The sequence below is a fragment of the Acanthochromis polyacanthus genome, chromosome 5 (assembly GCF_021347895.1).
Source record: "Acanthochromis polyacanthus isolate Apoly-LR-REF ecotype Palm Island chromosome 5, KAUST_Apoly_ChrSc, whole genome shotgun sequence".
Classification (NCBI taxonomy): domain Eukaryota; kingdom Metazoa; phylum Chordata; class Actinopteri; family Pomacentridae; genus Acanthochromis; species Acanthochromis polyacanthus.
The window spans coordinates 12889920-12906907 of record NC_067117.1 but is presented as its reverse complement, the minus strand read 5'-3'; the positions used below and the strand labels follow the sequence as shown (position 1 = coordinate 12906907).

Sequence of the window (16988 nt, the reverse complement as noted above, 5' to 3'; positions counted from 1 at the left end):
GACTTTTTGCATGTTATTACAGCTATTCACTAAATTCTGTTGATATGGGTTGAGTTTGCCTTTCGGAGTTATGTACACACAGATGGATAAATACACTGACACAGAGTGAATATAACAGACAGTTGAACATACAAACATCAAAAGGACAAATGTTTTTTGGTTACATGCTTGATTGTCATCTTTGACGCATTCTCCATTGCATTCTTCGAACCGCTGAAGAATAACGAACATGCTTAGAATGCTTAAAACATCATCACGAAGTGTCACATTGAACAAAAAGCTTGCGTTCGTTACAGTTTTTTTTAAAAAAGGTGTACGAAACGAGGCAAGGAAATGGAAGAGCGGGCTGACGATAAGGAATGGCCACTGAAATGATGATGAGAAGGATGATGATGATGACTGATGATGATGACAATGATGATCATAATGATGACACCGCTAAAGATGGCAATGGTAACAACATAATAATAATGAAGAAATCTCCTGTTATAGGAAATCCTTTTACTAAAACCATGACAACATTATGAAGAAACAGATGTACAGAAAAATAACAGTTATTACAAAAGTAATAACAGCACAAAGTGACGAAAACTAGTGACTAACTTAAAAAGTGCTGAGGATTAACAATAAGACAATTTAATAAAAATGATAATGGTAAAGTGATGGAACTGATGATCATGAAAAAGGAAAAGAAGAAAAATAAGTAGTGCTTGGATGAGCATAATAATTAAAAACTGAGAATAACATGATGTTTCTGAGAAATGGTTACAATTATTTTAATGGAGCAAAATAAATCAAAATGGTGAATCGAGTAACAGGTGAAGGCGAAGAAGTTGCAGGTAGCTCACTTCATGGTGTCTTGACTTCTGCGCATCTTCAGCTATCTTCATGTCTTTTGGAGAAGTGACAGTCTCTGACAGTGCCTTCTTCGGTGAGGCTTTGACGTCTTCTTTTAGAGATTTAGATGCGACTTTAGTCTTCTCCTGGCTTTGCGGTTGTTTACGCACCTGGTTGTTACCTGTTGGTTTAGACTGAGTGGGTGCTGTTTTTGAAGGGGTGGAAGAGGCCTTGCCATGGTTGGGTGCAGCTTTACCAGGGGTAGATGAAGTCTTGGGACCAGAAGGATGAGAAGGGCCCTTAGTCTGAGCAGAGGGCTGAGCAGATGCCTTTGTCTGAGTCGGCCCTTTGGCCTGGCTTGGGCCCTTCATTTGGCTAGCAGGCTGTGTAGGGCCCTTACTTTGAACATGTGATTGACTAGGACCTTTAACTTGACCAGGTGCCTTACTCTGAGATGGGGGTTGTGTTGAACCCTTAGCTTGGGGAGGTGGCTGAGTTTGACACTTGGCTTGAGGAATGGGTTGTGCAGAACCCTTGGTTTGAGAGGAAGTTTGGCTGACCCCCTTCGCTTGGGGGACAGGCCCAGCCTGTTTCACATTAGAGAGAGGGCCACTTACTTGGGGACCCGCTGGTTTCTGTTGCTGATGAGGACCTGGGGCCCTAGGCCCTGAAAGTTGGTTTGGCCCTTTCTGCTGAGGTGGTTGTTGACTGGCTGGAGCAGCTGGCCGGGGGGATCCCATGGGCTGCGCAGCAGGAGCTGGAATATCTCCCAAGCTTCCTGACAGGGCCCTCTGTGTCTGGCAGTTCAAGCATAGCCATTCTTTCTTCTGCAAAACAAGGAGAAAGAAAACAGGAATCAGCAATGCTGTGATAGATAATCAGACAAAACACCATGGTGTCTTGCAATAGACTCCGGTTTGCTCGTGTACATAAATAATAAACTAAAATTTCTCAAAACAATGATCTGAACTCCATCTGGTGTCAGCATTAAGCAAATAAAGACAAACTGTTTCAACAGTTTTCAGACTAAATACACAAATTATGATCAACACCTGTGTTCAGATTGACATTTACATTGTGTCAACACATTACTTAAGTGTTACTCATGATGATTGATGGGTACAAGAATATAAATATGTCTGTTAGCTGGATAAATTAAATCAAAATGTTGTTGCTTCATAAATGGTCACGGAGTGCCAAGTACTCAGTATAGCAAGTCTGAACAACTGAATATTTGAAAGCCTGTCCAAACAAGGCCTTTCATCTCTTTAAGAAGACTTAATCATTTGACAACATTAAGCACTCTCAAACAGGGTACACAGAAGAAGAGTGCCGTGTGAATACAAATTAACACATCTGTTATTAGACTGAAGGGGCGCAACAGTCGTTAGACCTTTTATGGAGTCAAGAGCAAACCTTCTATCTGCAGGAGCAGGATTCGTCCTTCACAGTAATCCTCACTGAGCTCTACGAGCAGCCATAGTTATGAATTCTGACACTGCTAAAAGTCTTGTTCAAAAGCCATCACAGACAGGATATTAACATAAACAGATTCAATTTCAGGTCAATGCAACAGATCGATAAAACTGCTCAATGGAAAGAAATGGTTATATTGCAGGTTATGAAAGCTGAAAAGAGAGTCGAGGGCACCATGGTTGTAACACAGCCTTTTGTTAATGATAATCATCTGTGCCTCAGGCCTGAGGAGGGAGTGTTCTTGTGTCGCAGACTTGTACAACAAAACAAATAACCTCATAAACACCTCTATTGCTGATTACCATCTGTCCAATAAATCACTTCTTTTATTGTGGTCATACTTCAAAAGCATAAATACAGAAGCTGGAATTTAACAACATGCCCTGTAACAGCTAATAAATAAAAGTAATGCAGGTGTTCAGTGACTGTATCAGAGGACATCTTTACTGCGGCCCAAACAGTCAAGATTCCAGAGAAGGTTGCAAATAAAGAATTTGTTATAAATGTCCTTGTATGTTATACTGCAACTATCAGTACCCACAAAAGTTATAGGGATTCTGAGGCTTTAGTCAAATTTCAGACTTGGGGTGAGCCTAAAGAAGAGTTATCCTACTGAATTACATAAACAACAGAGAAAAGTCAACAGTAAATCGAAGAGAGAGACTGACAGAATAACAATCGTTTAGCCTAGAAGGAACATCCCAACAGCAGAATGGGGACCTTAATCTAACTACCCCAGTAACCAACATTTGACAGACATGTCTCCAGTGATAGGAACTGAGAATAGGTAACAATCTGCCGTCTTTCCCATTACATACTTACCCAGTGCAGAGACATTGATCAGGCCTTGTGTCAGTATGAGGCTGATTATTTGTTCTTTCAGGGCTTTTTGTGTGTCCTTTGTTTGGCTCACTGGCCATGACAATAAAAGGTGGATACACGCTGTCATACAACACTTTTACTATTTGCCCAGTAGAGCTGATTTGTGAACACAAAATAATCTACAAATAATGGTTAGTCACATACTGGTGTGGGTGGTACTAGACAAAGCTACAGCTCACATTTACCAGAGGAGGATGAAAAAGATGATGAGGAGGAGGATGGAAAAAGAGGAAGGAGAAAGTGGTGGCGGAATAATGATGGTGGTGGTGGTGAAGACAATGACCACAAAAGGTATAATTTGTACTATATGTAATTCTATTACTGCATATTGATTAAATAATAGATGTGAATCAATCAAAAGTAAATGGCTGTTTTTATGAGGCAAGCGCAGAAAGCATGTTAAAATGAGCTGTGTTTCTGGTCACTGGAAAAATCGAAGCCTCCGATTTTCTTCACAAAATCTGAAAAAAAAAATTAACAAAAAATAATAAATCTGGGTATTTAGTTAGCTAGATGCTTGACTTTCTCCTCCAGCTGGCATTTGACTACGTCTGTGTGCTGTTTGGTAATGGGGCGGCTCAATGTTCAGACAGTTGGTTTAGTTGTACAAAAACATTTGGCGGATGCTGCTCGAAATGGTGTCGATGAGGGTAGTGAGACTGAGATTCCTCTACTCTTTGACAGATTGGCTTTAAAAGCTACAACCGATCAAGGCCAACCACATAAAGATACACCTTACACAGCTTGTGATGGGTAGAATATCATTCAACACATAACAATGACACTGACACAACAAACATGGAATTTCACAATAACTCAATTAGAGCCATTATGCAACATGCATGATAAATTATGCAACTCCTTCCTTTAGAAATGATGCCATTTGAATCATGAACAGTGTGAAAATATGCAGTTCACCTTGAATAATGCTTCAGTAACTGTAGTGTGGGCAGCTACAACATTTTAAAGCATAAAAGGAGATCAAATAAGAGCTTGGCAAACACTTGGTCAGGTTGAAAACCTTTCAACGACAGCAAAACCCACAGTGGGGGACTGTGAGGTGCTGCCTTACTTAGAGCTTCACCCACTTTATTTCGATAAAGTGACATGTCCAAATACGGTAAGCTGCCAAAGCTAAACATAAAATAACGCACTGAAGACAGACATGGTGGTAACATTTAAAATCTACATGCTATTTTTACTGATGCTATTTTTCCGTACAAGACAGAACCTTTCTTAATGTGCCCAAATCCTACAGGAATCTGTTGTCTCAACTGCGACCACAAAGCGTGGATGGAGCCACTGGCATGCCAAACAGACAGACTTGCTTTGTTTTCATATCTCTCAAGTGCTCTACTGAGAAGCTATATATAAACAGGTGCAGTACTCTCGGAACTAGCCATCTGTGCCGGTTCTTTCACGACAAGCGACTGTGTGTTTGTGGACAGCTAGGACACACTGGGACCGACAATCAACCACTGAAGCTATTCAGCAATACAGTCAGTGAAGACATGCTATGTGTGTGTCCTGTGTGCACACATGAATGCATAAGATTAAAGAATCGACCCATCTTAAATAAATTCAAGCTTCTGAAGTCTCCACTCGCTACCTTCAACTTCCTCCAAACCACATCCAACCATCTTTTCTGGGCATGCTCATAAAAGTAGAATCTAATTAAACACCTAAATCAGATACTAATGAACATTTTTCTATGGTGCAGCTTTCTTCCTGCCATGTTGGCACTGCCAAACTCCCCTCTTTGCTCCTGAATCAGCATAACATCACTGCGTGGGTGAAAAGGAGAGAGGAGCAAGGCCAAACAGGAGCTGGGAGTAGCAAATTATTCATGTGGAGTGCTTTAGCTTGTACATCACTGAGTGATGTGGGCTGTGCTTCCCACCTCTACCCACACTGTTTGGAGAAAATCAGGTCCGCATAAAAGAATGAGCTTCTGCGCTTCTGAGACAGTCCTTTAAGCTGTAAAAACGGAGCAACCAATTCACTGAGGCAATCTCCAACAGCTCAATACATACAAATTAAAGCATAGCCAAAACTACAAAAGAAACAACTAATTAAACATGTGCTTTAAGCAAGAAGGAATTAATTTTGAAAATATTTTTTGTTACTCTAACCACAAAGAACGTGGCATTGCTATGTATTGCAGTTCTTTTTATTATTATTATTATTATTCATTGGACCTCTCACTTTTGGAAGAAGGGAGGTTCTACAACTGTGCCAAACTACTGTGTGTGTGCCACAGTAGTATGGCAGCAGGCTCAATTTGTTAGTGGGATCATCCTGTTAGTGAATTGGTAACCTCATTATATGGCAGGAGGTTAACTTGTCTGCTCAGTGGAGTGCGTACTTAACATTGGCTCTGATCTGTAATTCAGATGCAGCTGACGAGACGACACACTGATTGTAGTCTACCAATTACATTTAAAGCGTTTATTGTTTATTTGTTTGTGTCGACTGCAACGTGTAATGTGTCAACAAGTGATTTTCAGCATCTGGACAGAGTGCATGTTTTTGACAAACACGAGGGTTGAACCTGCATCCTTCTAACATTTTCCACTTGGTTGCTCACACCAGTGGGTTTACTACATTTCTTGTCAAAATTTCAATTTGACAAAATGTATTCTTTTTCTTTTCTCTTTTGAGAGAAAAACTTAGTGGTTATAATATAAGAAAATAACTTCACTGATTCACAAATCCTAGTACTTTAAATCTAAATACACATTTACAAATCTGAGTGGACACAATCACACATACTGAGATCCATTTTTAACAATCTTCTACACAAACTTTTGAATAACACTGCTATAAAAATAATGTGGTCTGTTTATTCAGTGCCTCCCACACGTAGACTTTACTTGGTATATTAACGGCTGCCAAAGTATATCTGGCCACCCATTTCTGAGAAAGACACCATCCGTGATCGTTTTGCATGTGCTTTCCTTAAATGCTGTATGTTGAGCTCTCTTGGCCCTGAAGAAAAACAACAACAGCCCTATTTCACTGTTGCACATGTCGTTAACAGATATTACATCATGGACCCAGAGAATTCTCTTAAGCATTACTATTGTGTGTGCAAAGTTTCAATTCTACTGTAGTACAGCTGAAGCAAAACAGTTTGGTGTGTTTGACACGCAAGTAAATCTAACTTCTGTTTATGCATGTACAGAGAGAACAGTTAGTGAGTGAACCTGACTCTGTCCTGAGAGACAAAGGTGGATACAGTGAATATGGGCAGTGTAGTAATGCTCCAGCTCACAGCCGGAAAAGTTGCCCTTTCACTGTCAAAATAATGAGAGATTGAACACTGCAGGTTACCACAAGGAAAAGGTCAGAAAGATTGATCCCATTCTCATAGATTGATCCCACTTGCACATGCGCTTGCTGAGACATTACAGCCCTGATCACTCACACAAAGTGTGTCTGCAACCTGAGTGTGTGCATCCAAGTTTGTGTATGTTTGACTGCATAATGCATCTGTTGGGAATACATTTATCAAGTGGTGAAGGGAAGCATATTAATTATCCAAACGGAAAACCTCTAATGACAAAATGACAACAAAGGCTTAAAACAGGTATGTGTATGACAAACTACAAGCACTAAGGAATGCGCTATGCTTAATTAAATACCAACTATGTTTACTGTCTCTCTCATAATTGTTCAAATGAAAGACAAAAAACAAACACTCAAAAGCAGTAGAAGAACTCCGGGGCATAGAATGTGTTCTTGAAGTTGTAAAAAAAACAACTACAAAGTACAAGAAGGAATCTGACTTCAGGCCAACTTGCACAGAAAAGGAGAAAATAAAACTGCAACAATCTGCAGAAGGGTCTTCCAGATTGTAGTCCCAAAGGAGGAATTCAAACTACCACAATTGTTTGCTTTCTTCCACAAGAATTTCAAAGACATCATAATTATATAAACATAAAAAATAGCCAGAAATCAATAAAATCTTTTGAATGTGGATACAATAAGAGCTACTTGGGGGCAGAAGAAGCATGCTCAGCAGTGGCATGAAGTTTTGGGGTAACTCGGCAAAAGTGTCTGCAAACGGTTGCCTTTTTACTGTACACATCGTGCAGATCATCTAGAGTGGTGTTTCTGTTTACCTGGTGAATGAAAGTCCAACCTCCTGTCCTTTTAGCCCTGTTTTGGTCTCCACCAACTATTGAATGAAAATATACCTTTGCCTGCTAAGTGATCCACTGAATTCACCATCTAGTTACTAAGTTTGCCTCAGCACTGAGCAAAACAGTAAAGTGTTCTTTTGTTTTTTATTTTGCAGAAAATAGCTCCCAGCTGCCACCCAAAAACAACACTGATGGAAGCAGCAAGAGTGAAACAAAACAGCAAAGTTGTGTCCTTTGAGCTAGCAAGCTATAAAGTTCTATATGGCTGAAAGGAACTGCAGAGTCAGGTGTTAAATCTCTGTAGACTCATCAACATGAGTGACCTCCTTCAATTTTTAGCTTTTTCTTTGTTCATCACGCTGGTGGATCCAATGTGAAAAGCAATTCCACTGTTTTCTGAGACAGCACAGTGTAGATTAGCATGTTGTTTCACACATTTAAATGTATTTTCATTTCTTACGTTTGAAACATGCTAAAATAGCGCTAACTTTACTTTTGCATACAACTCCCAGTTCACTAGTGATTGCACCCTCTAGCTGAAATACACCGGTTCACAGTCTTTTCTTTTGACAGTGAAAGCTTGCATAAAAAGAGCTAAATATTGGAAAATGTTCTCTTCAAGGTGAGGCAGCAAGATCAGTTGCCTATGATTAAGCTACTGCACTTAGATTGAGCAAAACCTAAGGAGCTGCTGTTTATTTTTTCCTTCTTGACTATATGTTTGTATTATTTCTGCTTTACTGTATTTTATTTATTGAACTGACTATGTGTTTGCCGGTTCACTGCATGGAAGCAGCCAGAGCAAAAGTGTTTCATTGCGCTGGGCTTCTCAAATTACTGTAACAGCATTACACTTGAACGCTTCAGTTAGACTCTGTGACATATCTGAAAAATACTATGACATTGTCCAGCAGCTCAGAATCCTGGTCACAAATCACAGACATCCTCTTTGCAATCATGAAATAGAGTCAAAAATGCACAAAAGTAACATAGTCGACCTACACAGCCAAACTGCTGGTGAGATAAGATACTATGGAAAGCTTTAACACTTCCTACCCATGGAGGGAGCCAGAGAGTGCACAATTTCATGGAGATATGGGGCCCTGTGGGAGCGTACACACCCACATAACAGAACTGAAAAACAAACAGTGCACTTACAAAGTCAGATTCAAGCTTCCCTCTAAATATTGCATTTAGAGTAGGCTGGATATTTAACACCAACCTATCATAATTTCACCTGATCTCTTGTTCTCTGCACAGCATGCATACCCCTGCCCCACTTTACTTCTGATAAACACACACATACACATCAGTATATTTGGATATGGCGCTCAAATAAGTGTATGAACACATGTGCCAGCAGTACTGCGAGCAATCTACACAAACTCAGTCCTCCCCTCTTACTGTCAGTCCACTCGCAGCAAGAGTCCATCCCCCACATAGTTTGTCCGCCAGGAATCAGACCACAAGCTGCGAGCAAGAAATGTCAGCTGTCATTAAATGCAATCACATACTTCACTGTGGTATGATATAGTAGGTGCTCATTGTTATGAGGGGAAACAAAGGTCCTTTCCCTCGTTTGAAGTAATCTTTCATTGACAGAACTCAAAAAATTCACTGATAAATTGTTTTGCCTGCTGTGGCTGGGCATTTGATGTGTGTAAGAGACAAAAAATAATAATTTTCATGCCATGATGAAAGGAAAATTGAGGCAATGTCATAAAAAGATGCAAACTTTCTGCTGAAAAAGTGAGGAGCTGGAAGCACAACAGCTATGCATGGCAACACAGTCACGCATCATTTGTAATCTTCTCCCCCAATTATTATTTCTAAATGTCAGACTGTGTTTCTTCTCCTTTTTATTGTAGATTCGCAGCACTTCAACAACGGCTTACACATCTTTCAAAATCAAAACAGCCTTGGTCATTACCTGAATATAAAATATTTCTGACAACTCACAGCAGAGGCAGCAGCCACGTCAACCTTCGAAGTAACAACGTAGTGAAATTCAGAGGGTCACCATGTAACTACAAAGGCAGAAATCATCATAATACTCCTTCAAGTTCTGAGTCTCACAGAGATTAATGAGGCATGCGACAGAGGAGGTCATAATTAATTCGTAACAAGTGAAGGTCAGGGGAGCAGAGGGTCAGCGTGAATTATTAACTAGCACGTGCACAGGGGCACGCTGCCAAGCAGGTGTGAACAGGGTGAGCTTAAGGTGAGTGGGGAAATATGTCGCTCACACTTTATGCGGCCCAGATGTGTTGACATATAATCATGTTTAATACTAGTAAAGGAGCTATAAACCCCTTTACAACTGCATGTAGAGCACTGACATGCACAAGCGCAACAAGAGCCTCAAATTTTACATTCAGTTGAGCTAAATTCCACACCAAATAATCACACTCTGTCTTCAGTGCACTGGCATTCAGAATAAAAATGAAAGATAAGCAGGACTGGTAATTCTATTAGAGGCCTACTACAGTCCTTCATATCCATTTCTTTTGTTCCCAGTCTGAATGAACAGTATTTTAAGACTACTAAGTGTGCAGTGGGAAGCGTGACCGAGCACATGTTCCAGCAGGGTGCCAGGCTGTGCCAAGCCATGCCACGCCTGTGACAGGTCAGTAAGAGTCAGCAGGTATATAGGTCAATCCCCTGGGACTCCTTCAATGGGGACACGTGGCGAGGCCTGTGGATTAGAGAGGAAATGAAGGATCATCCACTGAGCAAGCAGGACTCAACTATAGCCACAGCCACTCGTACAGAGTCCAACACAGTGCGTTCACGATGACTTTTCAAAATATAGTTAAATGATTATGACAAGTGGTTTCGCAGGGCCAAACACAGAGTATTTACACACTGTGTTGTTCTGAATGAATGCAAGTTCTTCTGCCTCAGGGTCATTGGTTTTCAATAACAGTTATTGATAGCCCAACCTACAGGTAGACAAGTCAATTTTCTCAGTAGCTGCTGGGGCTACTTTTATTAGAATATTACCAAACAAGTCTGAGGAAGTCACATTGGAAGCTGTAGTAAATAACTATTTAGATTGATGAATGATACAATTCTACAAGAAGACGAATGTCCGTGTAATATATATAACAGATAACTTAGTGTAATTGTTCATAACTTAGGTTCTGCAAGCAGGTTCTATATGTAGAACAGAAATTTAAGTTGAATTTACTGAAAAGCCAACTGTTTGTAAATGTCAATACACAAGCAGCTGTGCATCACAGTTCAACTGAAACCACAGATTAAATTCACTACTGTGTAACCTTGCATAGATACTGGAAAAGCATTAAAAACAGCTCAGCTGCTGAACATGTTATTATTTTCGTAGCTGTGTGTTACTGTACTCAGATATAGCAGTGATTTGGGCTGAATGCTAGCATGGGCAAACTAACATGACCTGAATGACAGTGCAACCAAGCTGATTGGAGGTATAATATTTCGTGTTTTGCTATCTTAGTTCTGCTTGCTAACATCTGCTAATTACAGATGTCATTACCATTACATCACAAACCAGATCATAGGACAGACTGAGCATTTTATCTGATGTTGGCACGAGAAAGAAGGCGCAGAATCACCAAAGTGATTTGGATTCATCCTCTGGGAACCATGGAAGCCTAGTTAAAGCTAAGCAATTTTTAAAAAAATGTAAAAAGTAGACAAGCAGGTCTTTAAAGCTAACCCTATTCTTTACTTGGTAATTGTATGACTGATGTTACAAACAAGCACGTTATCAGGGTGTTTACAGGAGAAGATGAAGGTTTTCTAACACAATGGTCGACTGCACATGGAAGAACGTTTTGTGTGAAGGACTCTGTGTTGCTGCAGGACAACAGTGTGTCATCTGCCATTAAGTGTGTGTGTCTCTACCATCCCTCCAGGGACAGAGAAGCACTGGGTCAGGTCATGTTTCCTGCTCTTTATTTACATGTTCTGTCTGTTTCTATTTGTTTCAACAGCAGCAACAGGTGCTATATTTTCACGCAGTGACATGAAGGCTGATCGAATTGGTGAAACCGTCTTTCCTCAATAGGGGTCTCTCAATGCATTTACAAGACAGTGTAACCAAGACTCTAAGGGACACCACGTGGTTGTTGTGTCTGAAGCATATTTCTAACTTCAAGGCTATTACTTGCAGTGAGTCAGACACTGGTGAATGATACTTCTACCCTTTTGGCTATATCTTTTGTAAATAAAGCTGACAATACCAGGCTTCATATCCCCCTAATGCCAGTTATCCACAGTTGATCACATGTGTCATATTTCAGGATTTCTACTCGCTAATTAGACTATACCACAGCACAGACACAGCATGAACTAAGATTAAAGATAACCTCCTCATGGCAGCTGACTGTGGTGATTTTTCAGTCCTGCTCCTCTTTGATCTGACAGCACAATGTCATTGTGTTGTTTTGGTATGAAAAGTGTAGCGCTAAATCTGCTTCGGCCCTATGCGAGTTATCAAATATTTACTGTTGTCTTAGGTAAAGGCTGCTTTGAATCATTATCTCTTACCCACAGCAGTCAGTTTTAGGACCACTACGTTTTTTTCCCTGTTTATATACTCCCCTTGAGCCGAATCATTCACCACCATAAACTCTCTCTCCATTCCTATGCTGATGATACACAGATCTGCCTCTCACTTAAAACATCAAACCCTTGTTTAGTTCCTCTCCTGACACTGCAGCTCGAGATGGGTTACAATTTATTATAGCTTATTTAGGACAAGATGGATATTCTTTAATTTCTTCCCTTTAAAGAAAAACTGGTTCTTCAGGTTGAACTTGGAGGCTTATTTTAGGCCTCGGACTTAACTTGCAGTGGAGAGATGAGAGTAATTGTCAAGTCTTAATGTTTTCCGCTTAGGAATATGGCAAAAAAATTAAGACCATTCCTTTCCCAGGCTGAGCTAGCAAAGGTGTCACTTCTAGATCACTGCAACATTTTAAACTCTTTGTTCTACTCAGCCATTATAGCCTGCAACCCTTATAGTCTGGACTGAATGGAGGTACATGGCTGCTTCTGCTGCTTCTTGTGAACACGTACCAACCAATTACTAATATTTTTTCCTCTACTGATTCCCAGTGATTTGTATAACTGATTTTAAAATGTTATGGTAATCTCTTTTTCCATTTTTATTTATTGGGTGACTCTGATTCACATTTAGTATTCTGTGAAAGGTCCTGGTGATGCTCTTCCCGGCCTTTGTGCCACTTTGTTTTTAGCAAGTAAATTGCAGCTCAGTCAGGACTTCATTGGGTTCTAAGCTGTCCTCTTTTTTCACCACGCACTCATCTTTCCATCATATTTATAGTGTCTGATTTTTGTTTCTTTGCAGAACTACAACTACAGATCTACAGAACTTTGTTCCACGACTCGTCCAGTTTTTGCAGCCAGGCCTCTGTGTTTGAGGCTTATAACTTCTCTTTATGGAGCCTTCTTTTGATCATTCGGCATTGACATGTGTGCAGTCATTAAGGAGTTTTTTTTCACTGCAGAAATAATCCCCTGCACATCCATAAGACTTTTGCTCCTCGGGTGTCCAGTTTTTCTGTATACACTTGCTTTTTTTGAATGTGCCAAACTCTTGATTTTGCCAAGCCAACTGCCTTTTGGTGTGCATCATTTAGCAGTTCAATTACTTTTAAACCCGTTGAATTTTGGCTCTATGTTTCAAAACAACTATATTTGACACAGAGTTCTTTCAATACTGACGTACACACAGCTAAATTAAAGTGAAGACTTGGCACTTTAATATAAACTAGCATCCTTTTTGTTGTTGAAAGTGCTGGAGCACAGAGCCTGAAGAATAGAAAAAAAGGTCTAACTGTCCAAACACGTATGGCCTGATCTGAATATAATACAAGGTAGGGGGGAGGTAAATGGAATACTATTTCTATAAAAAGCATGTACAGTAATAATCCTAATCCATCGCCTCCACTGCAGCTAAATATAACTGAATCATTAGGGGAGATTCTGTGGATTCAACTCTTTCATCCCTCAAAGAAGTAAAATCTTTCCTAGAGGACAAGAACAATCCAATATCCCTCCGCATACACTTGAGGACTTGTAAGACAGCATTCAAAGGACGACTGAAGCTTTTCTGAAAGCAAAGGGTGGTATTTGACTGTTTCCTGTTTTTTTTTTTTGTTAAGCCTTTTAGCCCAGCTCTGCTAATTTGCCTTGAGAATATTCAAGATGAATTGCAGAGTTTATCCCCCTGCAATCTTGCTTTAAAAGCACCCAGAGTGACAGCACGCAGCTCAGCCTGGTTTAGCGAATGCACTTTTCTCTGTGGTCAAACTGCCTAATGCAGTCAGTATAATAAAAAAGTCTTTGATGTGTCTTATTTTCACCTTCCTACACTACCTACCCCCTTGATTGCGCAGTTATATTCCCTGACTCATTCACCGTTCTCCACCTTTGCAGGTTTTAATCAGCATACAGACTTAATGTCAGCGAGATAATAGGACACAGAATTGCTGTGTGGCTGAATGAGATTAAGTCAGGCGCGTGTACTAGTTGATAACAGTAAAGTCTATCTGCAGTATCAGACAGAGGAAGGGTGATGCCATGAAGATTAAAGAGTCAGATGTGCATTTTGCATAACTCCTCCAAGGCAAAAACAGAATAAAGGCAGTGACAAACACAAAAGTCAGAGCTCTAAAGATACATCTGTTTTCCAGAATGTTAATAAAGCTGCAGCCAAACAAACCTATTTTACACTGTGGTTGGCAGCCAAGCCCAAACAAGTCATGTGTCTCATCTTGTCACATATGTCTGTCCCCGGGACAAGTTAATCAGGCTGTCTTCTCGGCCCTGTTTTATTTTAGATGAGTTTCTAGTACTCCTGCCAGGCAAAGCTACAGCTAGCAGCCAAGCACATAAAATCCATGTAGCTCACGTTAGACTTTCAGGCAAGTTACTCAAGCTGTAACCCATCACCAGAATATGAGATGACAAGAAAGCAAGATGACAATTTCAATGGAAAAAGTCCTGCAAAAAAATATATATGTCTGCTAATTCTACAGGAAAGTTAATGGACAGGCTGCTTATTGCAGCCGTCCCATGTGTACATGCACATATTTAATTTAATTAGCAAGTTTGTAAGCAGTCTGAAGAAGTATCAATCAAAAACGTACCTACAAACTAAATAGAAATAATCTGACACAGTTCAAGAAAGAAATGTCTGAATGTACACTTAAAAATGAAGACTTGATAATGTGTGATCCACATTAACAGGAGATTAAACTGGCTTACATAAGATTAATAGGATAAGAAGATAAGAAACCCTAAGTAAGTTGACATATGTAAGAAAAAGTCCTAATGGAGGGTTCATATATGCATATGACAGCTACAGCTAAGTCTTGTCCTGTACGTTGTCTGAAAATAACTAGTTAATTTAATTTGACTCAAAATAGAAACTGGACCATACAGAGAAGAGTTTTTCTGCTGATCATACAGGACTCATATGAGGGATATTTATGACATTTAAGGGGCGGTCCATATGAAATACAGCATATTTCATTTACTTGGGTTTGTATGAAAAAGGCCCATCCTGTGATAAATTGTGAGTCGTTTTTAACGAGACATACAGTAGCAAAGATCTAAATTCATCCAGTAGATTATTCAGATGTCTCTGTGGCATCTTGAGAGGTTTGTCATTACCTGGCATCAGCTTGAGAACTTTCCAAAAAAAAAAAACAGTACAATACGATAGAAAATCCTGTATGTGTTGGTTTGTGAAATAAGTGCTTGGGTACTTAAAATAGTGACCATGAGCATTAATCTGTGCTGTCAGTGCAGCTCCAGTGTCTTCGCTAGTGGAAAGACCATCTTTCTCGTTGAGTTTAATGGTCCTCATGCTGCTTTTACTATTGTTGTTATTGTTGTCAGGTCTCTGCTCATGCTAGCAGCTCAGACCCTCGTTAACTGATCTGATCATCACCAGAGCTGCTCGACAGCTGCAGCACTGAGAAGATTAGCAAGGGGTTAAATGTAATATCTGAGCGATCAGTGAGCTTTATCTCTTTCATTTTGTCTCGCAATCTCCTGCTCCCTTTCATTATAGCTCCCCCTCGCTCTGTCTGACTGTGTTTTTGTGTTCCCCTGACACACAACCACACTTCTCCGTTCTAAAATTTCACATTAGTGTCGCCAGCCTTTTAGCATTTGCAGCCTCTAAGCATAGAGCACATTCAACTAACCCCTTTCTTCTTTCCTAATGCCAGCATTAGGGAGTAGTCGCATGCCTGAGGTGCTGCAGGGAAGAGAGAGCGAGGCGAATGAAGTGATGTGTTGAGACAGGAGGGCCCAGTAGCAGCGGTGGGAGGACTGCACTGGCCCACCTCTGTGAGTCTGAGAGTGAGGATAGACACGGCGCTGCCAGGGGCCCCTGGAGCATCGCAAAAGCTCGTTAGCATAGCCACCAGGCCTTGAAGATGATGAGTTCTGAAGAGGTGATTAAGCCAATGCAGAGGTTCCTTGTAGGCTTCAAAGCACATTTGCTTACAAGGTAGGAGAGAAAGGGCATTTTGAAGAAGGAACTGCAACAAGACTAAAGGGGGTAATTCAGGTTCAGTATGGTCACTGTGCTCCTCAGATAGTCATTCATCAAAAGAGCTGTTGCAGCTACTGGTGCAGGCAGGGCTTGGAGCAGGTCGAGGTTGACCTGAAAGACATCTCGTGAAAAATGATTGTGGCACACTGAAATGAAGCTGAACAAGGTGCATACAACGCAATCCAGTGTCAAAAAGTGCTACATATGGTAGCTTTTCCCCTCATCCTTTTCGATTTCCTGTCACTTGTCTTTAGAATCTAGCAAAACAGTGTTGGCAAAAAAAATTATCAAAAATCTTGAGAAGCACAAACTTGAAGGTGAAAGCTATTCTGGATGTCTCAGCATATCTGTGATATACAGAAGTTTAGACAAAGTGTATGCAACTCAGTCCGAGACCGGAGTCTGGTGCCAAACGCAAAGGTCCCAGAGATGAGAGTGAGTGGCATTTAAGCCTCCAAACCAACCAGCCATCTGTGCTTGGTGCCACATAATCTCAACATGAAGCAGAAGTCCTCTTCCTGTCAAACTGTAGCACAGTCACATGCTGAATGTTATCACTGGATATGCTGTACTCTACTTAGGATGTACCAGCTTATTAGTAATACAGCTTTTGGGTACAAAGAAATGGTATATTTTTGCACTCTCTTTGGCGCTAATATACTTATCAGAAAAAGTCAAAATGGAATTGTCTCAGTTTAATTATCCAACAAGGCTTACTATTCTCAGATGGCACTTATTTATGTGGGTGGATCTTAACAATGGTGTGTTGGGGTTAAGCACTGTACTCAAGGGGATCACTACACTCCCTCAACATGGATTAGCAACACTCTCAACTAGCTCCTTCTGTGAGGCCCCCCCACACACAGAAACACACAGAAACACACGACTCGCTGTCTCTTTCTGTTTGTGTCTGTATCACCTCTTATAAATACCCTGTCTTACTATGTGCAGAGGTTTTAAGACGCTTGAACTGCTGTCACGGTTAAATCACCACAACGCTGACTAAATCAGGAGCACTCAGCACCCATGTTGCAATGTCAACTGCAAGCGATTCAGTCACAAGTAATTGGCAA

General features: G+C 40.5%; 1 protein-coding gene across 3 annotated transcripts in view; it reads right to left on the bottom strand.

Annotated features, from left to right (window-relative positions):
• bsnb (bassoon (presynaptic cytomatrix protein) b) overlaps positions 1-16988 on the bottom strand; it is a 67077-nt gene that overhangs the window by 18411 nt on the left and 31678 nt on the right. For 2 of the 3 annotated variants that reach the window (XM_022200181.2, XM_022200182.2), the window contains exon 4: positions 849-1664. In XM_022200181.2, the coding sequence (XP_022055873.1) occupies positions 849-1664 (816 nt within the window). The remainder of the gene's footprint in view (positions 1-848; positions 1665-16988) is intronic. The other variant, XM_022200183.2, reaches the window with a different exon arrangement.